Source organism: Nicotiana tabacum, chromosome 2, assembly GCF_000715075.1.
Source record: "Nicotiana tabacum cultivar K326 chromosome 2, ASM71507v2, whole genome shotgun sequence".
Taxonomy (NCBI): Eukaryota; Viridiplantae; Streptophyta; class Magnoliopsida; order Solanales; family Solanaceae; genus Nicotiana; species Nicotiana tabacum.
This window is the reverse complement of record NC_134081.1, coordinates 12344301-12361312: the sequence shown is the minus strand read 5'-3', so window position 1 is coordinate 12361312 and position 17012 is coordinate 12344301. Positions and strand designations below refer to the sequence as shown.

Genomic DNA, 17012 nt, shown 5'->3' with positions numbered 1-17012 from the left:
GCGATCACCATTGCGCAGGTGCCATTACACCAAGTTCTGCCAAGAACATGCTGCTTTAAACATGCTCTAAACCATCTGAATCTCGTCCGAAACTCACCCGAGCCCCTCGGGACCTTATCCAAATATCCCAACAAGTCCCGTAATATAATACAGACTTACTCGAGGTCTCAAATCACATCAAATAACATCGAAAATGCAATTCTCACCTCGATTCGGACTTTGAGTTTTAAACTTTTTAATTTGCAAATCTCGTGCCAAAACATATTAAATGAATCCGGAATGACTTCAAATTTGGTACACAAATCGTAAATGACAAAACGGAGCTTTTCAAATTTCCAGAATCAGACTCCGGCTCCGATATCAAAAAGTCAACCCCGTGGTCAAACTTGGAATCTTTAGCCTTTAAATTGCTAGTTCCGTTAAATGGTCATAACTTGAGCTAGGGACCTCCAAATTAAATTTCTGGCATACGCCCAAGTCCCAAATCACAATACGGAGCTATCGGGACTGTCAAAATACTGATCCGGGTCCGTTTGCTAAAAATATTGACCAAAGTCAACTTAGTTGAGTTTTAAGGCTCTATTTCACATTTTAATCCATTTTTCGCATGAAAACTTTCCGGAAAATTGTACGGACTGCTCACGCAAGTTGATGAATGATAAATGGTTCTTTTCGAGGTCTTAGAACACAAAATTACTTATTAATTTTAAAGATGACATTTTGGGTCTTCACACTTTTGAATAGTGTATATTAAGCTAAATAGTTAGGACTTAATTAGAGTTAGGAGCACATGATAATTTTGATGTAATTTATGCATTTATTTTCATATCAAAAAAGAGGTTGCGGACAAGAATAGAATGGTATATTATGCATTATTATTTGGCAGCAAAGTATATTATACTAGTAACAGAGGCGAATACAAGATTTAAATCACACAAGTTCAAGTTTTAAGTTTTTTAGTATTGAACCCGTTATATTTTTAAAGTTATGGGTTCATATCTACTATTTTTGCAATTTTAATGAATTTTACATAAAAATTTTTACTCCGCATCGAAAGTTACGGGTTCAATGCTCAACATTACATTCACCCCTGGCTACTACACGTTGTACACTTGGGGGGTCGTTTGGTTCGAAGACATCTTATACATGAATTAGTAATCAGAGATTAGTAAATAGTAAGGCAAGAATCAGTAATACGAGAATTAATAGTATATTAATATTTCTTGTTGGGTGTTTGCTTTTTTGCACTAAAATTCTGTATACAAAGTATCATCTAAATTATTTTAAACTAAAAACATGAATTTTCAATTATACCCTAGGATATTTCAGTCTTCGCAGGCTTTTTGGAAAAAAAGACAAATGTAATTTTGTCGTTTTGGTGCTATTCCATGTATTCCTAGATTAGTTATTCCATATTGGTAGTGGGATAAGATAATAAATTATTGGCGTATAAATTAATACATAAATCAGTTATCCTACATCTGAAATCACAACCAAACAATATACTAACTCAATACAAATTAATTTTCTTATTCATCATACCAAACGATCCCTTAATCTTCAACATATCAAGGACTTTGATCTAGTTTTATGGAGAAAGACGGGAATTCAAAATCCTTTGGTTTGTTCATTCACCAAATACAATCAATGTTCGATAAGATATCAGTAATGAGAATCTCCGAAATATGACGATAAGCTTTTTGAGTTAGATGTACGCCGTCCCAATTCATAAATCGAGAAGGGTCAGAACAAACTGAAGTCTCATTTGATCCACATGTTTTCTTCCCATCAAAGTTATATTTTCCTCCATTTCCACAACACGCTTTCAGCAACGATTCACGATCTATTCCGAGATAATACGCTCTTCGAAAAACAGACAAAAAAGCTCCATAATAATCTACATATAGAATAACAACATCTGAATATTGACGACTTACCAAAGATATTGTATCTCGAAGATAGTTATTGTGAAATGATGCAAACTTATTATAATCTCTCAAACATCCAAATTCGTCGTAGGCATCGGGATCGGAGCTCGGAGATGAAGTCAGTAGTGACGGTAAGCAACCAAATGGAGAAACACCGGAGATAACTATCCGTTTCACTCCTAATTTAATGATTTCTTTGATGCCTTCAACAATGGCATTGACAGTAAATGGGACTAAAGTTTTAGCCTCTTCAATGGATTTTCTATTAGAAAAGGCAGTGAAATAATCATTTCCACCAAAAGCACCAATACTTACGAGTGCTTTTCGTAGCTTCTTAGCACAGAGCGTTGGGCTTCTACAAGTACAATTAAGGTGATTTTTAAACCACTCAATTTGTGCACTTAACGGAGGGTTAAATGATTTAATGCTAATGTTTCTTTCATCGAAGAATGACTTGTCAAGAGCCGTACTTCCGACGACGGCGAAATTGACGCCGTGAATAAATGAAGAGTTTTTTGATAAGTAAGGATTAAGGAGGGGAAGTTTAAGAGCTATTGCAATGTAATCAATCATTAAAAGGCCATCTGAAAATCGGCCGGTGGGTTTGCCAAAGTAAGTTTCACCGTAAGGAAGATGGCCGGCGTGGAAAGTTGGAGGAATTCCGGGGATAAGAATTCGGTTTCCGGTGTCGGCGAGTGAATCACCCAATTGATAAATGGAATTAAATGGGCAAATAGGAGCAGTTTCTTTGGCATTAGAAAAGAAAGAGAGAGAGAAGGCTGTTGAGAGAAATAAGAAAGCAAGTGCTATAGAAGCCATAGTTTGAACACGCGAAATGAATTGATTATCATAATAATATATACTCCCTAGTCAACAACAACTAATGGGTACGAGTATGCAAACCTTATCTCACTAATGGATCTGAACAACAAGAATATAGTGTATATGCAAAATTTACCCCTATTTTAAATGTAAAGAAATTATTTTTGATTGATCTTCGGCTCGGGAAGGGAAAAAGGGACAATAATTAGTAGCAGCAACAGAGGCCAAAAAGACAAGGTCAACGACCTCAAAAACAAAAAAAATGAAGAAAAAAATAGTATGAACATAGCATGTACCACTAGCATTCTAAGACAAGATACTGTCAGACTAGCCTTACATTTTAACCCTAATGCTTGACCACTAGCATTCTAACACTAATGTTCGACCTCCACACCTTTCTATCGAAAATATAACCAGACCATCGGTAAGTTGGAATCGCGTTATGTCATTAGCTCTCTCCAATACTTCTAGGAATAATTAAAAAAATGAACTACTAATAAGTAATATCTAGGAGTAGTAGGTTTTAGTGTATGATAGTATTAATTAACAATTTGGATTAACTTAAAGCCTTAAAATGCGGCAAGTTGTACATGACAGTCCGAAGTTGCAATTCTATAATAAGCACGAGATATTAGTTTTAATAAATATTTGTGTTATTTTATCCCAAAAAAGTATGTGTTATAAATGCAAGTGTGTCAGTCAACTTTAACGGATACTTCTGGTGGCTGATCTGATTTGACTCATTTCTACAATAATTTTACTTCATAGAGAAAAATTACATTTTCAGAATTTAAGCAAACTTTAGTAGGTGTTTGAACGTAACAACAACAACAACCCAGTAAAATTCCACTAATGAGATCTGGGAAGGGTAGTGTACGCAGACCTTACCCCTATCCCGAAGGAGTAGAGAGGCTGTTTCCGAAAAATCCTCGGCTCAAAAAAATAAAAAGACAAAATGACAAAAAAAACAATATTAGTATCACAACAACAATTATAGGATAAATAGGAACACCATGAAATCCATAAGAAAGATGCAAAGCAAAGGGAGACAATATTAGTAAATATTAGTATCACCACAATAATCATAAGCAAAATAGGAACACCATGAAATCTAGAAGAAAGATGCAAAGCAAAAGCGATAGCTAGTAAATAGGACATGCACTGAAAAGAGAAATAGTAAGCCACAATATTGCCAATAGCTATCTTAGACAAAAATTCTACATGGCTAGTCCCACAATGGTACGAAGTAAGGCACGACTCAACTACCTCTTAACCTACAACCCTAATACCCGACCTCCACATCTTCCTATCAAGTGTCATGTCCTCGGAAATCTGGAGCCTCGCCATATCATGCCTGATCACCTCTCCCCAATACTTCTTAGGACATTGCCAATAGCTATCTTAGACAAAAATTCTACATGGCTAGTCCCATAATGGTACGAAGTAAGGCACGACTCAACTACCTCTTAACCTATAACCCTAATACCCGACTTCCACATCTTCCTATCAAGTGTCATGTCCTCGGAAATCTGGAGCCTCGCCATATCCTGCCTGATCACCTCTCCCCAATACTTCTTAGGTCGCCCTCTACCTCTTCTCGTGCCATCCACAACCAACTACTCACACCTCCGTACCGGAGCATCTGGGCTTCTCCTCTGAACATGTCCGAACCATCTAAGCCTCGCTTCCCCCATCTTGTCATCAATGAGAGCCACATGCACCTTCTCCCAGATATCATCATTCCTAATCTTATCTATCCTAGTGTGCCCGCACATCCACTGCAACATTCTCATTTCTGCTACTTTCATCTTCTGGATATGTAAGTTCTTAATGGGCCAACACTCAGCCCCATACATCATGGCCGGTCTAACCACCGCTTTATAAAACTTACCTTTGAGTATCGGTGGCACTCTCTTGTCACACAGGACTCCAGATGCTAACTTCTACTTCATCCATCCTACCCCAATACGGTGTGTGACATCCTCGTCGATCTCCCCTCCCCCCTAGATAACCGAACCAAGGTACTTGAAGCTGCCTCTACTCGGGATGACCTGCGAATCAAGCCTCACATCCATGCCCTCTTCCCTTGGCTCAGCGTTGAACTTACACTCCAGGTATTCCGTCTTCGTCCTGCTCAGCTTGAAACCCTTAGACTCAAGAGCCTGTCTCCAAACCTCCAGTCTCTCGTTAACACCGGCTCGTGACTCATCAATCAGAACTATGTCATCGGCGAATAGCATGCACCATGGCACATCTCCTTGAATATGGTATGTTAACGCGTCCATCACCAGAGTGAATAAGAACGGACTGTGCGCAGAACCTTGGTGTAACCCCATTACAACCGGAAAATGCTCAGAGTCGCCTCCTACTGTCCTAACCCGAGTCTTAGCCCCATCATACATGTCCTTAATCGCCATAATGTAGGAAACCGACACACCTTTTGCCTCTAGGCATCTCCAGAGAATTTCTTTAGGAACCTTGTCATACGCTTTCTCTAGGTCAATAAACACCATGTGCAGATCCTTCTTCCTCTCTCTGTATAGTTCCACCAACCTTCTAACAAGGTGTATAGCTTCTGTAGTCGAACGACCCGGCATGAACCCGAACTGGTTGTCGGATACAGACACTGTCATCCTTACCCTCGCTTCAACCACCCTCTCCCACACTTTCATGGTATGACTCAGTAATTTGATACCCCTATAATTGTTACAACTCTGGATATCACCTTTGTTCTTATACAATGGAACCACCGTACTCCACCTCCACTCATCCGGCATCTCCTCTTCTTCTTAAAAATAATATTAAACAACCTAGTCAACCACTCCAAACCTGCTCTCCCCACACGCTTCCAAAATTCCACCGGAATCTCGTCTGGCCCGGTCGCTCTGCCCCTACTCATCTTACGCATAGCTCCCACGACCTCCTCAACCTCGATACGCCTGCAGTACCCAAAGTCACGGTGACTCTCGGAATGCTCCAATTCGCCTAGCACAATATCCCGATCCCCTTCTTTATTCAGAAGTTTATGAAAGTAAGTCTGCCATCTCCTCTTAATCTGGGCATCTTCCATCAATACTCTACCATCTTCGTCCTTGATGCATCTCACTTGGTCCAAATCCCGAGCCTTCCTCTCTCTCAACTTGGTCAGCCGGAATAACTTCTTCTCCCCACATTTTCCCCCAATTCCTCGTACATACGACCATAAGCCGCAGTCTTAGCCTCTGTGACTGCCAACTTAGCCTCTCTCTTAACTTTGGACGTAAGAATTGTAAAATTCGAAAAAATGGTGAATTGTTTTTAAGTGAAAATGATATTTGAAATTTAGAGTTGTGTTTGGACATAAATTTCAGTTTGGGTTGTTTTTGAAGTTTTGTGAGTGAAAATTTTAAAAAATAGCTTTTTGGAGTTTTTCAAATTTTCGAAAATTTCCAAAGTGTATCTTAAAGTAAAAATTGGAAATGTTAATAACAAATGCTGATTTCGATAAAAAATTAATTTTTTGAAAAAAACTTCCGTCAAATTTTATCTCCAAACGGGCCTTTAGTTTGGTGGATCCTCGAGAAGAGAAAAGTAAGGGAGGTTGAGGGAAAACCAATATTATAGACTCTTTTACAGTACTATATTAATTAATTCTCTCTGTAATATTTTTCTATAAGCCTGAACTAGTAATACACGTTTCATAATTGTAAATATTTCCCAAAAGAAGTTCTCATAGGGAAAAAGTGTTTTGTTCAACATGGGAGTTCTTAAGGTCCAAAACATTGTAACAAAAGCAATTAAAGTTAAATCGAAACATCAGTAATTGTAAATTTTCATTCTTTGCATTTTAATTCCTTTAGCTTCTCTAATTACACGGTATCTCCAGTACTATTTTAATAGTTTAAGTTAAGACCCATGTCTTTGTTAGGGTTGCTTTATATTCTGCTTTGTATTCATTTGAAGGGTGGCAAGTGGGTCGGGTCGGACCCGGGACCGGCCCAGATCTGTGGGCTAAGTGGCCTGGGACCGTTAAGATCGCTAGATGTGGGTTCGTGCCGGTCTCGTGGGTCAGTTCTTAGCTAGGAATCGTTAGGACCGGGCCCGTTAGGACCGAGCCCATTTGGCCCGCCAAGAGATCGGGACCGGACCGGTCCCTTGGCAGACCAAACGGAGCTTTTGAAAAAATAGTTGTTGGGGGTTTAAAAAATAGCCGTTGGCTATTTAAAAAATAGCCATTTACCCCTCCTCCTCCCAACTTAGTTTTAACTCCAAACTTTTTATTATTATATTTTTTTTCCTATTTTCATCATCTAATACAAGGTAAGTAACTCCCACATTATGTTAGTGAAATACATGGATTATATGTGGATTTAAATATGAAAATTGGTAGAAATTGTGGGATTTTGAAAGAAACCTTGAAATTGGTATTTTTAGATTTTGACCACGAAATTGGACATGGAACTGGGAATAAATCATATATTTGAATTCGTGGTGTTATGAGTAAAGTTCATCTTCAAAATAAATTTCGAAATTTTGGCACGTGGGCTCGAGGGCTGATTTTATCGACTTTTCGAGCGGAGTTGAGAACTATTTAAATGGATTAATTATGGGCGTTAGAATATATTTTGATTGGTTTGCACGTTGTTTGAATTGCTTTGGATCGACGGGCTTTGGTTTGAGGTGTTAGGGAGGCCTTAGAGGCGGTTACGGAACTTCGGAGCGAGGTAAATCTCTTATCTAATCCTGTGAGGGGGAAACTACCCCTAGGTGATAATTATTGTTATGTGCAACTAGTTGTAGGTGCTATGTACGTATGAGATGACGAGGGTCCGTACGTAGCTAGAGTTAAGATCTTATCATGTGATATTTAAATTATTTGAACTCATTGTTCTGGCTTAACTAATTAAAGTTATAATTAAATTTGAATTAGAAATAAACGTATGTATAATAGGCCAAGCCTTGACACTTTGAATTTTGGGCAAGTCATTTGAGAAATGGTAAAGATTATATTCATTTTATGCTCCTGTGCTGTATTATAAACACGTGTCTCGTAATTCGAGAAACTTTCTTTCTTTTCTTGTGGAGCGGGCCAAATGCCTCGGCAGTATATAAATGCATCTATGGATCGTGCCGCATGTCCCTCGGTAGTGTATACGTTATTCTGGATCGGGCCGAACGACTTCAGCAGAATCGTGTGTTATATCGCTAGTAGTCCGAATGTTCATGAGATAAACTTTCCACTGATGCTCGGCTTTTGCATGGTATTCCTTATTTACTGATAATGACACTTGACATTTTCCGAGCTGTCTAGGTAAAATACAAAATTTAGGAATTTTACTTTGAAAGAAGAAATTTGAAAATTATGTATCTTACAGATTTACCTCATCATTGCCGTATGCTTTATATTTGCTTATGTTTTATTAGATTGTCTTATTGGACATTTAGTAAGTGTAGATGTCGATCCCTTGTCACTACTTTTTCGGGGTTAGGCTAGATACTTACTGGGTACGCGTTGATTTACGTACTCATACTGCACTTCTGGACTAAATGTGCAGGATCTGACAGGTTCATTGATGATCACCTTGGCGCGTAGGCGCACCTGTTGAGGAGACTTTAGGTGAGCTGTATTTCAAGCTACGCATCGCAGTCCATTGAGTCCCCATTGTACTACTTATTTTATTCTGTCTTATTACATTGGGGACAGACGTTGTATTATTAATATATTTAATAGAAAATGCTCATGCACTTGTGACACTGGGTTTTGGGAGTTTTCTATGGGTTGTTCGTTATTGTAATTTTATAAATATTTTTATTTACTCTGTAAATTCTATTTTATATCATTAAATTAAGGAAAATCATATTTTCAAAATACTAAAATGAGTGATTAAACTGGTAAATTACTGCTGGCTTGCCTGACAGCGGTGTTAGGTGCCATCACGTCCTTTAGCAAATTTTGGGTCGTGACAGCTTGGTATAAGAGCATTAGGTTCACTTAGGTCTCACGAGTCATGAGTAAGTCTAGTAGAGTCTTGCGAATCGGTACAGAGATATCTGTACTTATTTTTGAGAGGCTACATGGCTGTTAGGGGCATTTCCCTTCTTGATTTCCTCATCGTGCGATTTGATTCCATTGAGGTTTGTGCCTTTGTTTCCTTCCTTCCAATCTTATGCAACGTAAAGCACTTAATATTAATTGGCGTCGAGGAGTTGTGGTGGTACTACAGACGTGGTGCAGGATATTTTTTCCTGCGTGTTAGGGCATGCTATTATCGTCGCCTTGCAGAAGGATGTTCTCTTGTTCCAACTCAGTATTTGTATTTTGTATAGTTTTGAGACTGTGCAAGGATTGCTACGATGTCTATGCGTTGTTATCTCACAATGTTGGTGTAATGGTATGGTGCTTGTTTATGTGTCGAGACAGTGAATGACTTGAAAAAAAGATTTTTCAGTGCATGATTTAGAGGTTAAGCATTTAATTCCAGCAAAGGAAGGGTAATCGGACTATGGATGTTCAGGCTTTGGTTAATGGAGTAACGAGATTGGATATTTTTGAGCGTCGTGGAATTCTCATTTGTGACGTGGCATTGTTATCCTTGTTGGAATGCATTAAGGTCCACCGATGTCCTAGTCTTCTTTGATTTTTGGCCTTCAAGGTAGGGTGTTGTGAAATGGTGCCTAAGACGCGGTTGTCAGAGATAGTGGTGTGTAGAAGTTCCGAATCGAATTGGTGATTCTAATATTGATGGCTCGGGAAAGATGATCTTCCAGGAGGTTTAAAGTTGGTAGCAATTCATTAGCTCCGGTACTACAAATAGGGAGTTGGTATAAGGCAGCAGTTGGGTAGCAAAGTATGAGGGAGGACATGGTGGGGAGTGTCTCGCGTAGTTGAATTACTAGCAGGTCAAGTATGAGCAACAAAGGTCGAGAAGTTGCTTAAAGGAGATGGTTTAACCAAAGAAAGAGTGGCAGATTAGCATGTGAATTCTTTGGTAGGATAGCCGCGTGGCTTGAGAAAGTGTAGAATGGTTTGGGAATCATAATGGAAGGTGATTTGGTCTACGAATTTCATTTGGAATGATGGTTACCATACAAAGAAAGATTGAATATGGAGGAAAGAAATTTTCTTGAAATGATGAGGGGCGTGAAGATTGATTTATCATTTCAGATGCAAGATGATTTGAGTTCGGAAGGCATTGTTGAACTTTCAGGTGATGTCAATGGGTAAGGAATAGACTTATACAGTTGGTGTGCGAGAATGGGTTCAGAAGAATTTTACTGATTTCGTGGTAGTTGTAACCAGTGGAGCGCCGTTGGAAGATGTCGGCATGGAATTCCACAGGTGGGTTATCTCCTGCGAGCAGGTTAGCAGTTACGTGATGTTGATGAAGCTTCTACGAAGAATACTACTTACTACCCTGTAAGAGGTCGAATATGTGATTGTGACTGATGATTCAGAATGTTCATGAAAAGCTTAACAAAAGACTTCGAGAAATTTGGCGGTTTAACGGTACGGGATCATGGTAAATGAGAAGGAGGAATCGTTGTGGGCTCTACATTATGTGATGGTAGCTTAAAGCTAAGTGGGGGAGCCCCACCGTCTACGATTGGATCGCGTGGTTGTCGGCTTATGCAGCTTCTGGTTATCAGTGCATTGGTGGATTATTTGTAACTAAGAAAGGGAAACATCAAGGGTAATTCGAGCAGAGGAATTGATAAATATGTGCTATATTCCGCCATATCGATTCATGTGCGGGTTTTGGGAAAACTCAGAGTGTATGCTTTGTGGATGTGATGTACAAGGAAAAGAATTCAGCTGGTTTCTTCTTTGAGAGGGTGTTCAGATGCTCGCTGAGCGTTGAAGTTGGTTAGATTCGGGATCAGGTCAGAGTGGGTGACTCTCAATAACGGTCCTAGTGGGCTCAAGAATTAAGGTGTAGTGCCTAAGGATTTTGGGTCCGTTGTGTGGTTAAGGATCGAGTTTTTGCAGTGGATTACGAATGGGACTTGGAATATTCTATGTTATCATCGGGTATGCGGTGCAGTATTGGAGTAAAAAGAAGGGTATGAGATGGTTCATGAGTATTGAGATGATACGGTCTAGCGATTCGGGACACTCGGGGTGAGTGCGAATTGAGTTCGTTATGTTGTGAATGGAGCTATTATATTTCTAAGGCAAGTCAAGAGTGAATTGGAAGAAATTGGGTCGGTTACTAATGGTTGAATCAACATGATTGTGGCAGTGATCAGTTCCTTCAACTTGTGAAATTACACATATGGTTTGTGGTTGTACGTGCGGGCTTGACAATCACCATAACTTGATTAACTTGGGAGGCATTTGATTTAAATGGCCTTGTTGTGTAAATAGATTCCGGAAGAGTCATGGCAGTTTAGATCACGACTTGAGGTTGTATTTTCTATGGTTTGGGAATTCAGTTACGTGTTGCATTAGCTCTTCTCAAAATGAGCTAAGTGAAAGGTTTCTAGCCCATGAAGTGTTTATTCTACTAGGAGTTTAAGAGTTATGATGAATTCATGTATCCTCACGTAGCGACATGATAGGTGCAGTGAGCGGCATGGAAATTGGGAGTTGAGGATCAATGTTGTGGTTCGGTGTTGATAAGAATGTCATGAGTTCGGATAAGCAAGGAAGAATTCAGATGTTTAGAGTGAGCTGTCGTTATCTTAGAGTCGCCTGGAAATGGTGTTCTATGGAAGAGGCATTGTGTATTGAGTTGCGGATTGTGAATTGCTTTATAGATTAGAACGGTTGGTGGTATGGAGATATAGACTTTGCTACCTGGTGCAGAAGGTCGTGGGAGCGTACCCCACGAGGAGATTTGTACAAGTGTGACATGCTAGTCACTTGATTCTTAAAGATCGAAACCAAGTACGAAGATTTTTGGTACTATCGTTAATGTGAGAGTTTATGCCTGGAAGGCGCTCTATTCCTTTGGTTGTGAACTGTGGGGGTTGTGCCGGATTGAGACGGTTTGATTATTCGCATATGTGTTAAGGTCTCTTGTAGCTTGTGGTGTCATATGAGCATGATGGCTCTCGAGATGCATGTCATTTATCGCACCTTAGTCGTGCTTGGGTTTTGTGGCGTATTGCGCTATCCGTCTCCCTAGAGTTATATTTTTGCACTTGGCGTGCTTGTAGCCGATATTCGGTATTACGTAGGTAGAAGCATTATGGATTGATGGGTATGTCCTTATTTATTGTTATGAGTAGATCCGGTGGCACACCGCATCGGTATCATGTTTGGACCGGGTTGCACGCCGCAACAATGTTATGTTGAGTACGATTCCCTATATCTATTCCTGCATATTTTGTTTTGCATCCTCTGAGGAGGGTTCATAACATCTGTTCGACCGTTTTATTCGTTACGTGGGTTGGGTAATTCTTTTCCAAAGTTCATTCCTCCTTATGTGTCATATTCGAGTTGTAGCTTGTCGGAGCATTGATGGCGTTATATGAGATATGAGTCAGTGTTTGAGGTGGCTTAATGCCTGAGCAGCTTGTACCGGGTGAGACAAGATTATTGGACCTGAAATTTTGTGCAATCAGATTTATAGAAGGTACATTAAAGGAAAAATATCGTTATTCAGTTTAGAATGAGGTAATAGTTCTTGTCAGGAGGAGAGACTCCATGAATTATTAATTCGGCAGGTGGTTATGAGTTTCTACACGTCTCTTTCATCGTGGCAGTATTGCGAGAGTTGGAACATAATTTATGTAAGTCATGAGATGTATTGCGGGCATTGGATTTGTGAAATTACAGCTATTGTTGTCGGAGGATGTTATTATGGGCATGTGGATTATGCGGGGCATGGTGTGAATTCAGCAAAAGGTGCACGATTGTGTTTTGGTACGGTGTCTGTATGTTAGAATCAGGTATTGTAGAGAAATTTGGAGGTTAAAATTTGGTTCTAAGGCTTATTGACTAAATAAACAGGAGGATTTTCAGTTTGACTCGAGCTAATGTGTTTGGCCGGATTGTGGCGGCACAGGTAGGTGCACGTGGTGTTAAACAATGATTTTGGACAACTCCGGAGCAGTCATTAGCACGTTCGAGGACGAACGTATGTTTAAGTAGGGGAGAATGTAACGACCCGATCAGTCGTTTCGAGCTCTAGCATGCCGTTCGGCTATTTGAGTCCTTGAGTAGCTTCACTTAAGGTATAATGACTTGTACATGTGGTTGGAATTGAATTTCGGGAAGCTCGAAGTTAATTTGGAAAGAAAATTTTAATTTCGGAAGTTTTAAGTTGGAAGAGTTGACCAACGCTTGACTTTTGAGTAAACGACCTCGGAATCAGGGTTTGAAGGATCCAATAGGTTCGTATGATGCTTTTGGACTTGGGCGTATGTTCAGATTGAGCATCGAATCACCCGGGGGCATTTCAGCGTTTATTAGGGAAGCTAACATTTTGAAAGTTTAAGAATTTCCTAAGTTTGGGTTGAAGTAAATTTTGATGTTATTGATGTCCGTTCAGGATTCCTAGCCTAGGAATAGTTCCGTATGGTGATTTTGGTCTTAGGAGCGTGTCCGAACGTTGATTTGGAAGTCCGTAGGTCGTTTCGGCGTTAATTGGCGAAGTTGGGAAGTTGGAAGATTTCTGAAAAGTTTGACCGGGAGTGGACTTTTTGATATCGGGGTCGGATTCCCATTCCGAAAGTGGGAGTAGGTCCGTAATGTCAATTATGACTTGTGTGCAAAATTTGAGGTCAATATGACTTGATTTGATAGGTTTCGGTATCGAATGTAGAAGTTCGAAGTTCTAAAGTTTACTAAACTTGAATTGGGGCGCAATTCGTGGTTTTAGCATTGTTTGATGTGATTTGAGGCCTCGAGCAGGTTCGTGTCATGTATTGGGACTGGTTGGTATGATTGGACAGGATCCCGGGGGCCTCGGGTGTGTTTCGGGATGGTTTCAGAGCATTTTTCCTTGTTTTGCAACTACTGGTGCTGGTGTCTGGTGTTGTGCTTTGCGAACGCGAAGGGTCTCACGCGTTCATGAAGAAGGATTTTTGGGTTGTTGATTTTTTTTCTTTGCGAACGCCACACAGGGGTCGCGAACTCGGAAGAGGACCTGGAGCAACTACGCGAACGCGACATGGAGGTCGCGAACGCAAAGAAGGAAGGGGGAGCTGGGGGCCTGGAAGTGTTAAGCCTTCGCGAGCACGGCTGTGTGACCACAAAAGCGAAGCATCAAGACCCGGAGGAATCACGAACGCGGCCTAGGCGACGCAAACGCGAAGAGTAAATTTTGGTGGCTGAGGTATTTGGCCTTCGCGATCTCGAGGCGTTTTACGCGAATGCGAAGAAGGAAGTGGCTGGGCAGACTTGTTTTAAATCGGGGTTTTGGTTCATTTCACCCATTTTCTACATGGTTTGGGCGATATTTGGAGCTCTTCAAAGGGGGATTTTCATCATCTAATTCAAGGTAAGTAACTCCCATATTATGTTAGTGAAATACATGGATTATGTGTGGATTTAAACATGGAAATTGATAGAAATTATAGGATTTTGAAAGAAACCTAAAAAAATGGTATTTTTGGATTTTGACCACGGAATTGGACATGGAACTGGGAATAAATCATATATTTGAATTCGTGGTGTTATGGGTAAAGTTCATCTTCAAAGAAATTTTCAGAATCCTGGAACGTGGGCACGAGGGCTGATTTTATCGACTTTTCGAGCAAAGTTGGGAACTATTTAAATTGATTAATTATGGGTGTTAGAATATATTTTGATTGGTATGCACATTGTTTGAATAGCTTTGGATCGACGGGCTTTGGTTTGAGGTGTTAGGGAGGTCTTGGAGCCGGTTACGGAGACTTCAGAGCGAGGTAAGTATCATGTCTAACTCTGTGAGGGGGAAACTACCCCTAGGTGATAATTATTGTTATGTGCAACTAGTTGTGGGTGCTACATACGCACGAGGTGACGAGAGTCCGTACGTAGCTAAAGCATGTTATGTCCGGGTAGACTTAGGATCTTATCCTGTGATATTTAAATTATTTGAACTCATTGTGCTGGCTTAACTAATTAAAGTTATAATTGAATTTGAATTAGAAATAAACGCATGTATAATAGGCCAAGCCTTGACACTTGAATTTTGAGCAAGTTATTTGAGAAATGGCAAAGATTATATTCATTTTATGCTCCTGTGCTATATTGTAAAATATGTCTCGTAATTCGAAAAACTCCCTTTCTTTTCTTGTGGAGCGGGCCAAACGCCTCGGCAGTATATAAATGCATCTATGGATTGCGTCGCACGTCCCTCGGTAGTGTATACGTTATTCTGTATCGGGCTGAACGACCTCGGCGGAATTGTGCGTTATATCGCTAGTAGTCCGAATGTTCACGAGATAAACTTTCCACTGATGCTCGGCTTTTGCATGGTATTCCTTATTTACTGATAATGACACTTGACATTTTCCGAGCTGTTTAGGTAAAATACAAAAATTTAGGAATTTTACTTTGAAAGAAGAAATTTGAAAATTATGTATCTTACAGATTTACCTCATCATTGCTGTATGCCTTATATTTGCTTATGTTTTATTATATTGTCTTATTAGACATTTAGTAAGTGTATATGTCGACCCCTCGTCACTACTTCTCCGGGGTTAGGCTAGATACTTACTGGGTACGCGTTGATTTACGTACTCATGCTGCACTTCTGCACTAAATGTGCAGGATCTGGCAGGTTCATTGATGATCACCTTGGCGCGTAGGCGCACCTATTGAAGAGACTTTAGGTGAGCTGCATTTCAAGCTACGCATCGCAGTCCATCGAGTCCCCATTGTACTACTTATTTTATTCTGTCTTATTACATTCGGGACATACGATGTATTATTAATATATTTCTTTGAAAATGCTCATGCACTTGTGACACCTTATTTTGGGGGTTTTCTACGGGTTGTTCGTTGTTGTAATATTGTAAATGTTTTCATTTACTCAGTGAATTCTATTTTATATCATTAAAGTAAGGAAAATCATGTTTTCAAAATACTAAAATGAGTGATTAAACTGGTAAATCACTGTTGGCTTGTCTAACGGCGGTGTTAGGCGCCATCACGACCTTTAGCGAATTTTGGATCATGACAGGAGCCATGGTGGATGGTCCTAAACATGTTGAAACTACCTTTTACACAGACTAAATTTGAAATACTATGTTCAGATCTGCTTGAAAATTTTAAAAACCCTGTTCAAGATGTCTTGAGAGATTCTAGATTCTCATTTGGTGATATTCCAGAAGTGATTTCTGTTGGTGGTTCAATACTAATACCAAATATTCCTGATGTTATTGTTGATCCTGATGAAACTGTTACTAATGGAACTGCAATAACGAGTGGTGTATTAGCAAGAGAGGTTAGTGATATCGTTCTTTTGGATGTCACACTATTTTACTTGGTTTGGAAACTCTTGATGTTTCTACTCCCAGTATTCAGGAGAATAAGGAGGGTTTTTGACTCAAGGTAGCTATTGACAAACTAGGTTATACTGAAGAAGTGATCATTGGGATGAATGTTGCTGCATCTGGAGTCTATGGGAAGGACACAATTTGTGATCTGAACTTTAAGAGAAAGGTTGATGAACTATGAAGTGAGTCTTTGATGGTGGATTGCAATCTCAAGGATTCCTTGTCCTTAGATAAGATCTTTGCTAAAACAATTATGAATAAAAAAATGTAGCTGAGTTAATCTTATCGCAATCTCAGGGTCTAAGTTCTACTGGAAATATGAATTCTGTTATAGTAGAGGCTTGTTCATCTATATGGGTGAAGGCTGATGCTATAGATTGTACTCACGAGGCTGTTAGGAATTCTCTTGTCATAGATCCTCCAATTATATTTGAATTAATCTCATGGTGGCAAAGTGGTGTACCTTTGAGGACCTTTCTCCTAGATGTTGTAGTAACTATGATGCTCAAATATTTCGTTCAATTATGTTTGAATAAGAAATATTATCTATTTGGTCAATGAGGTACGATAATAATTGATATGAGTTCAGGAGCATCCAGTTACATTAATATAGATGCAGTTACAGTACCATCAATTGAAATCAATTTATTTTATCTTTCATTTTCCTTTTTAAATTCCTGGTTTAAGCTCCTTTCAATCCTAAATTCTCCTTGTTCGTATAAACTTCGTCCTGCCAAATATGAAGGGAATCATGAAGGATATTTGGGGCTTCTAGAATTATTTATACAGTTGCTTGCTTTCTTTGAATTGTTGGGAGTGTTATGTTCATTTGGAAGCACCAGAAACTCAAGA

General features: G+C 39.5%; 1 protein-coding gene across 1 annotated transcript; it reads right to left on the bottom strand.

Moving 5' to 3' along the window:
* Positions 1-1502: 1502 nt before the first annotated feature.
* Positions 1503-2767, bottom strand: LOC107759927 (acetylajmalan esterase). The gene has a single exon (XM_016577934.2). The coding sequence runs from the start codon at positions 2745-2747 to the stop codon at positions 1632-1634; it is 1116 nt and encodes a 371-aa protein (XP_016433420.2). The 5' UTR covers positions 2748-2767; the 3' UTR covers positions 1503-1631.
* Between the last annotated feature and the right edge of the window lie 14245 nt (positions 2768-17012).

Bases quoted from the DNA above. Each gene is read 5' to 3' on its own strand.
- LOC107759927 (XM_016577934.2), bottom strand. From the start codon at position 2,747: ATGGCTTCTATAGCACTTGCTTTCTTATTTCTCTCAACAGCCTTCTCT.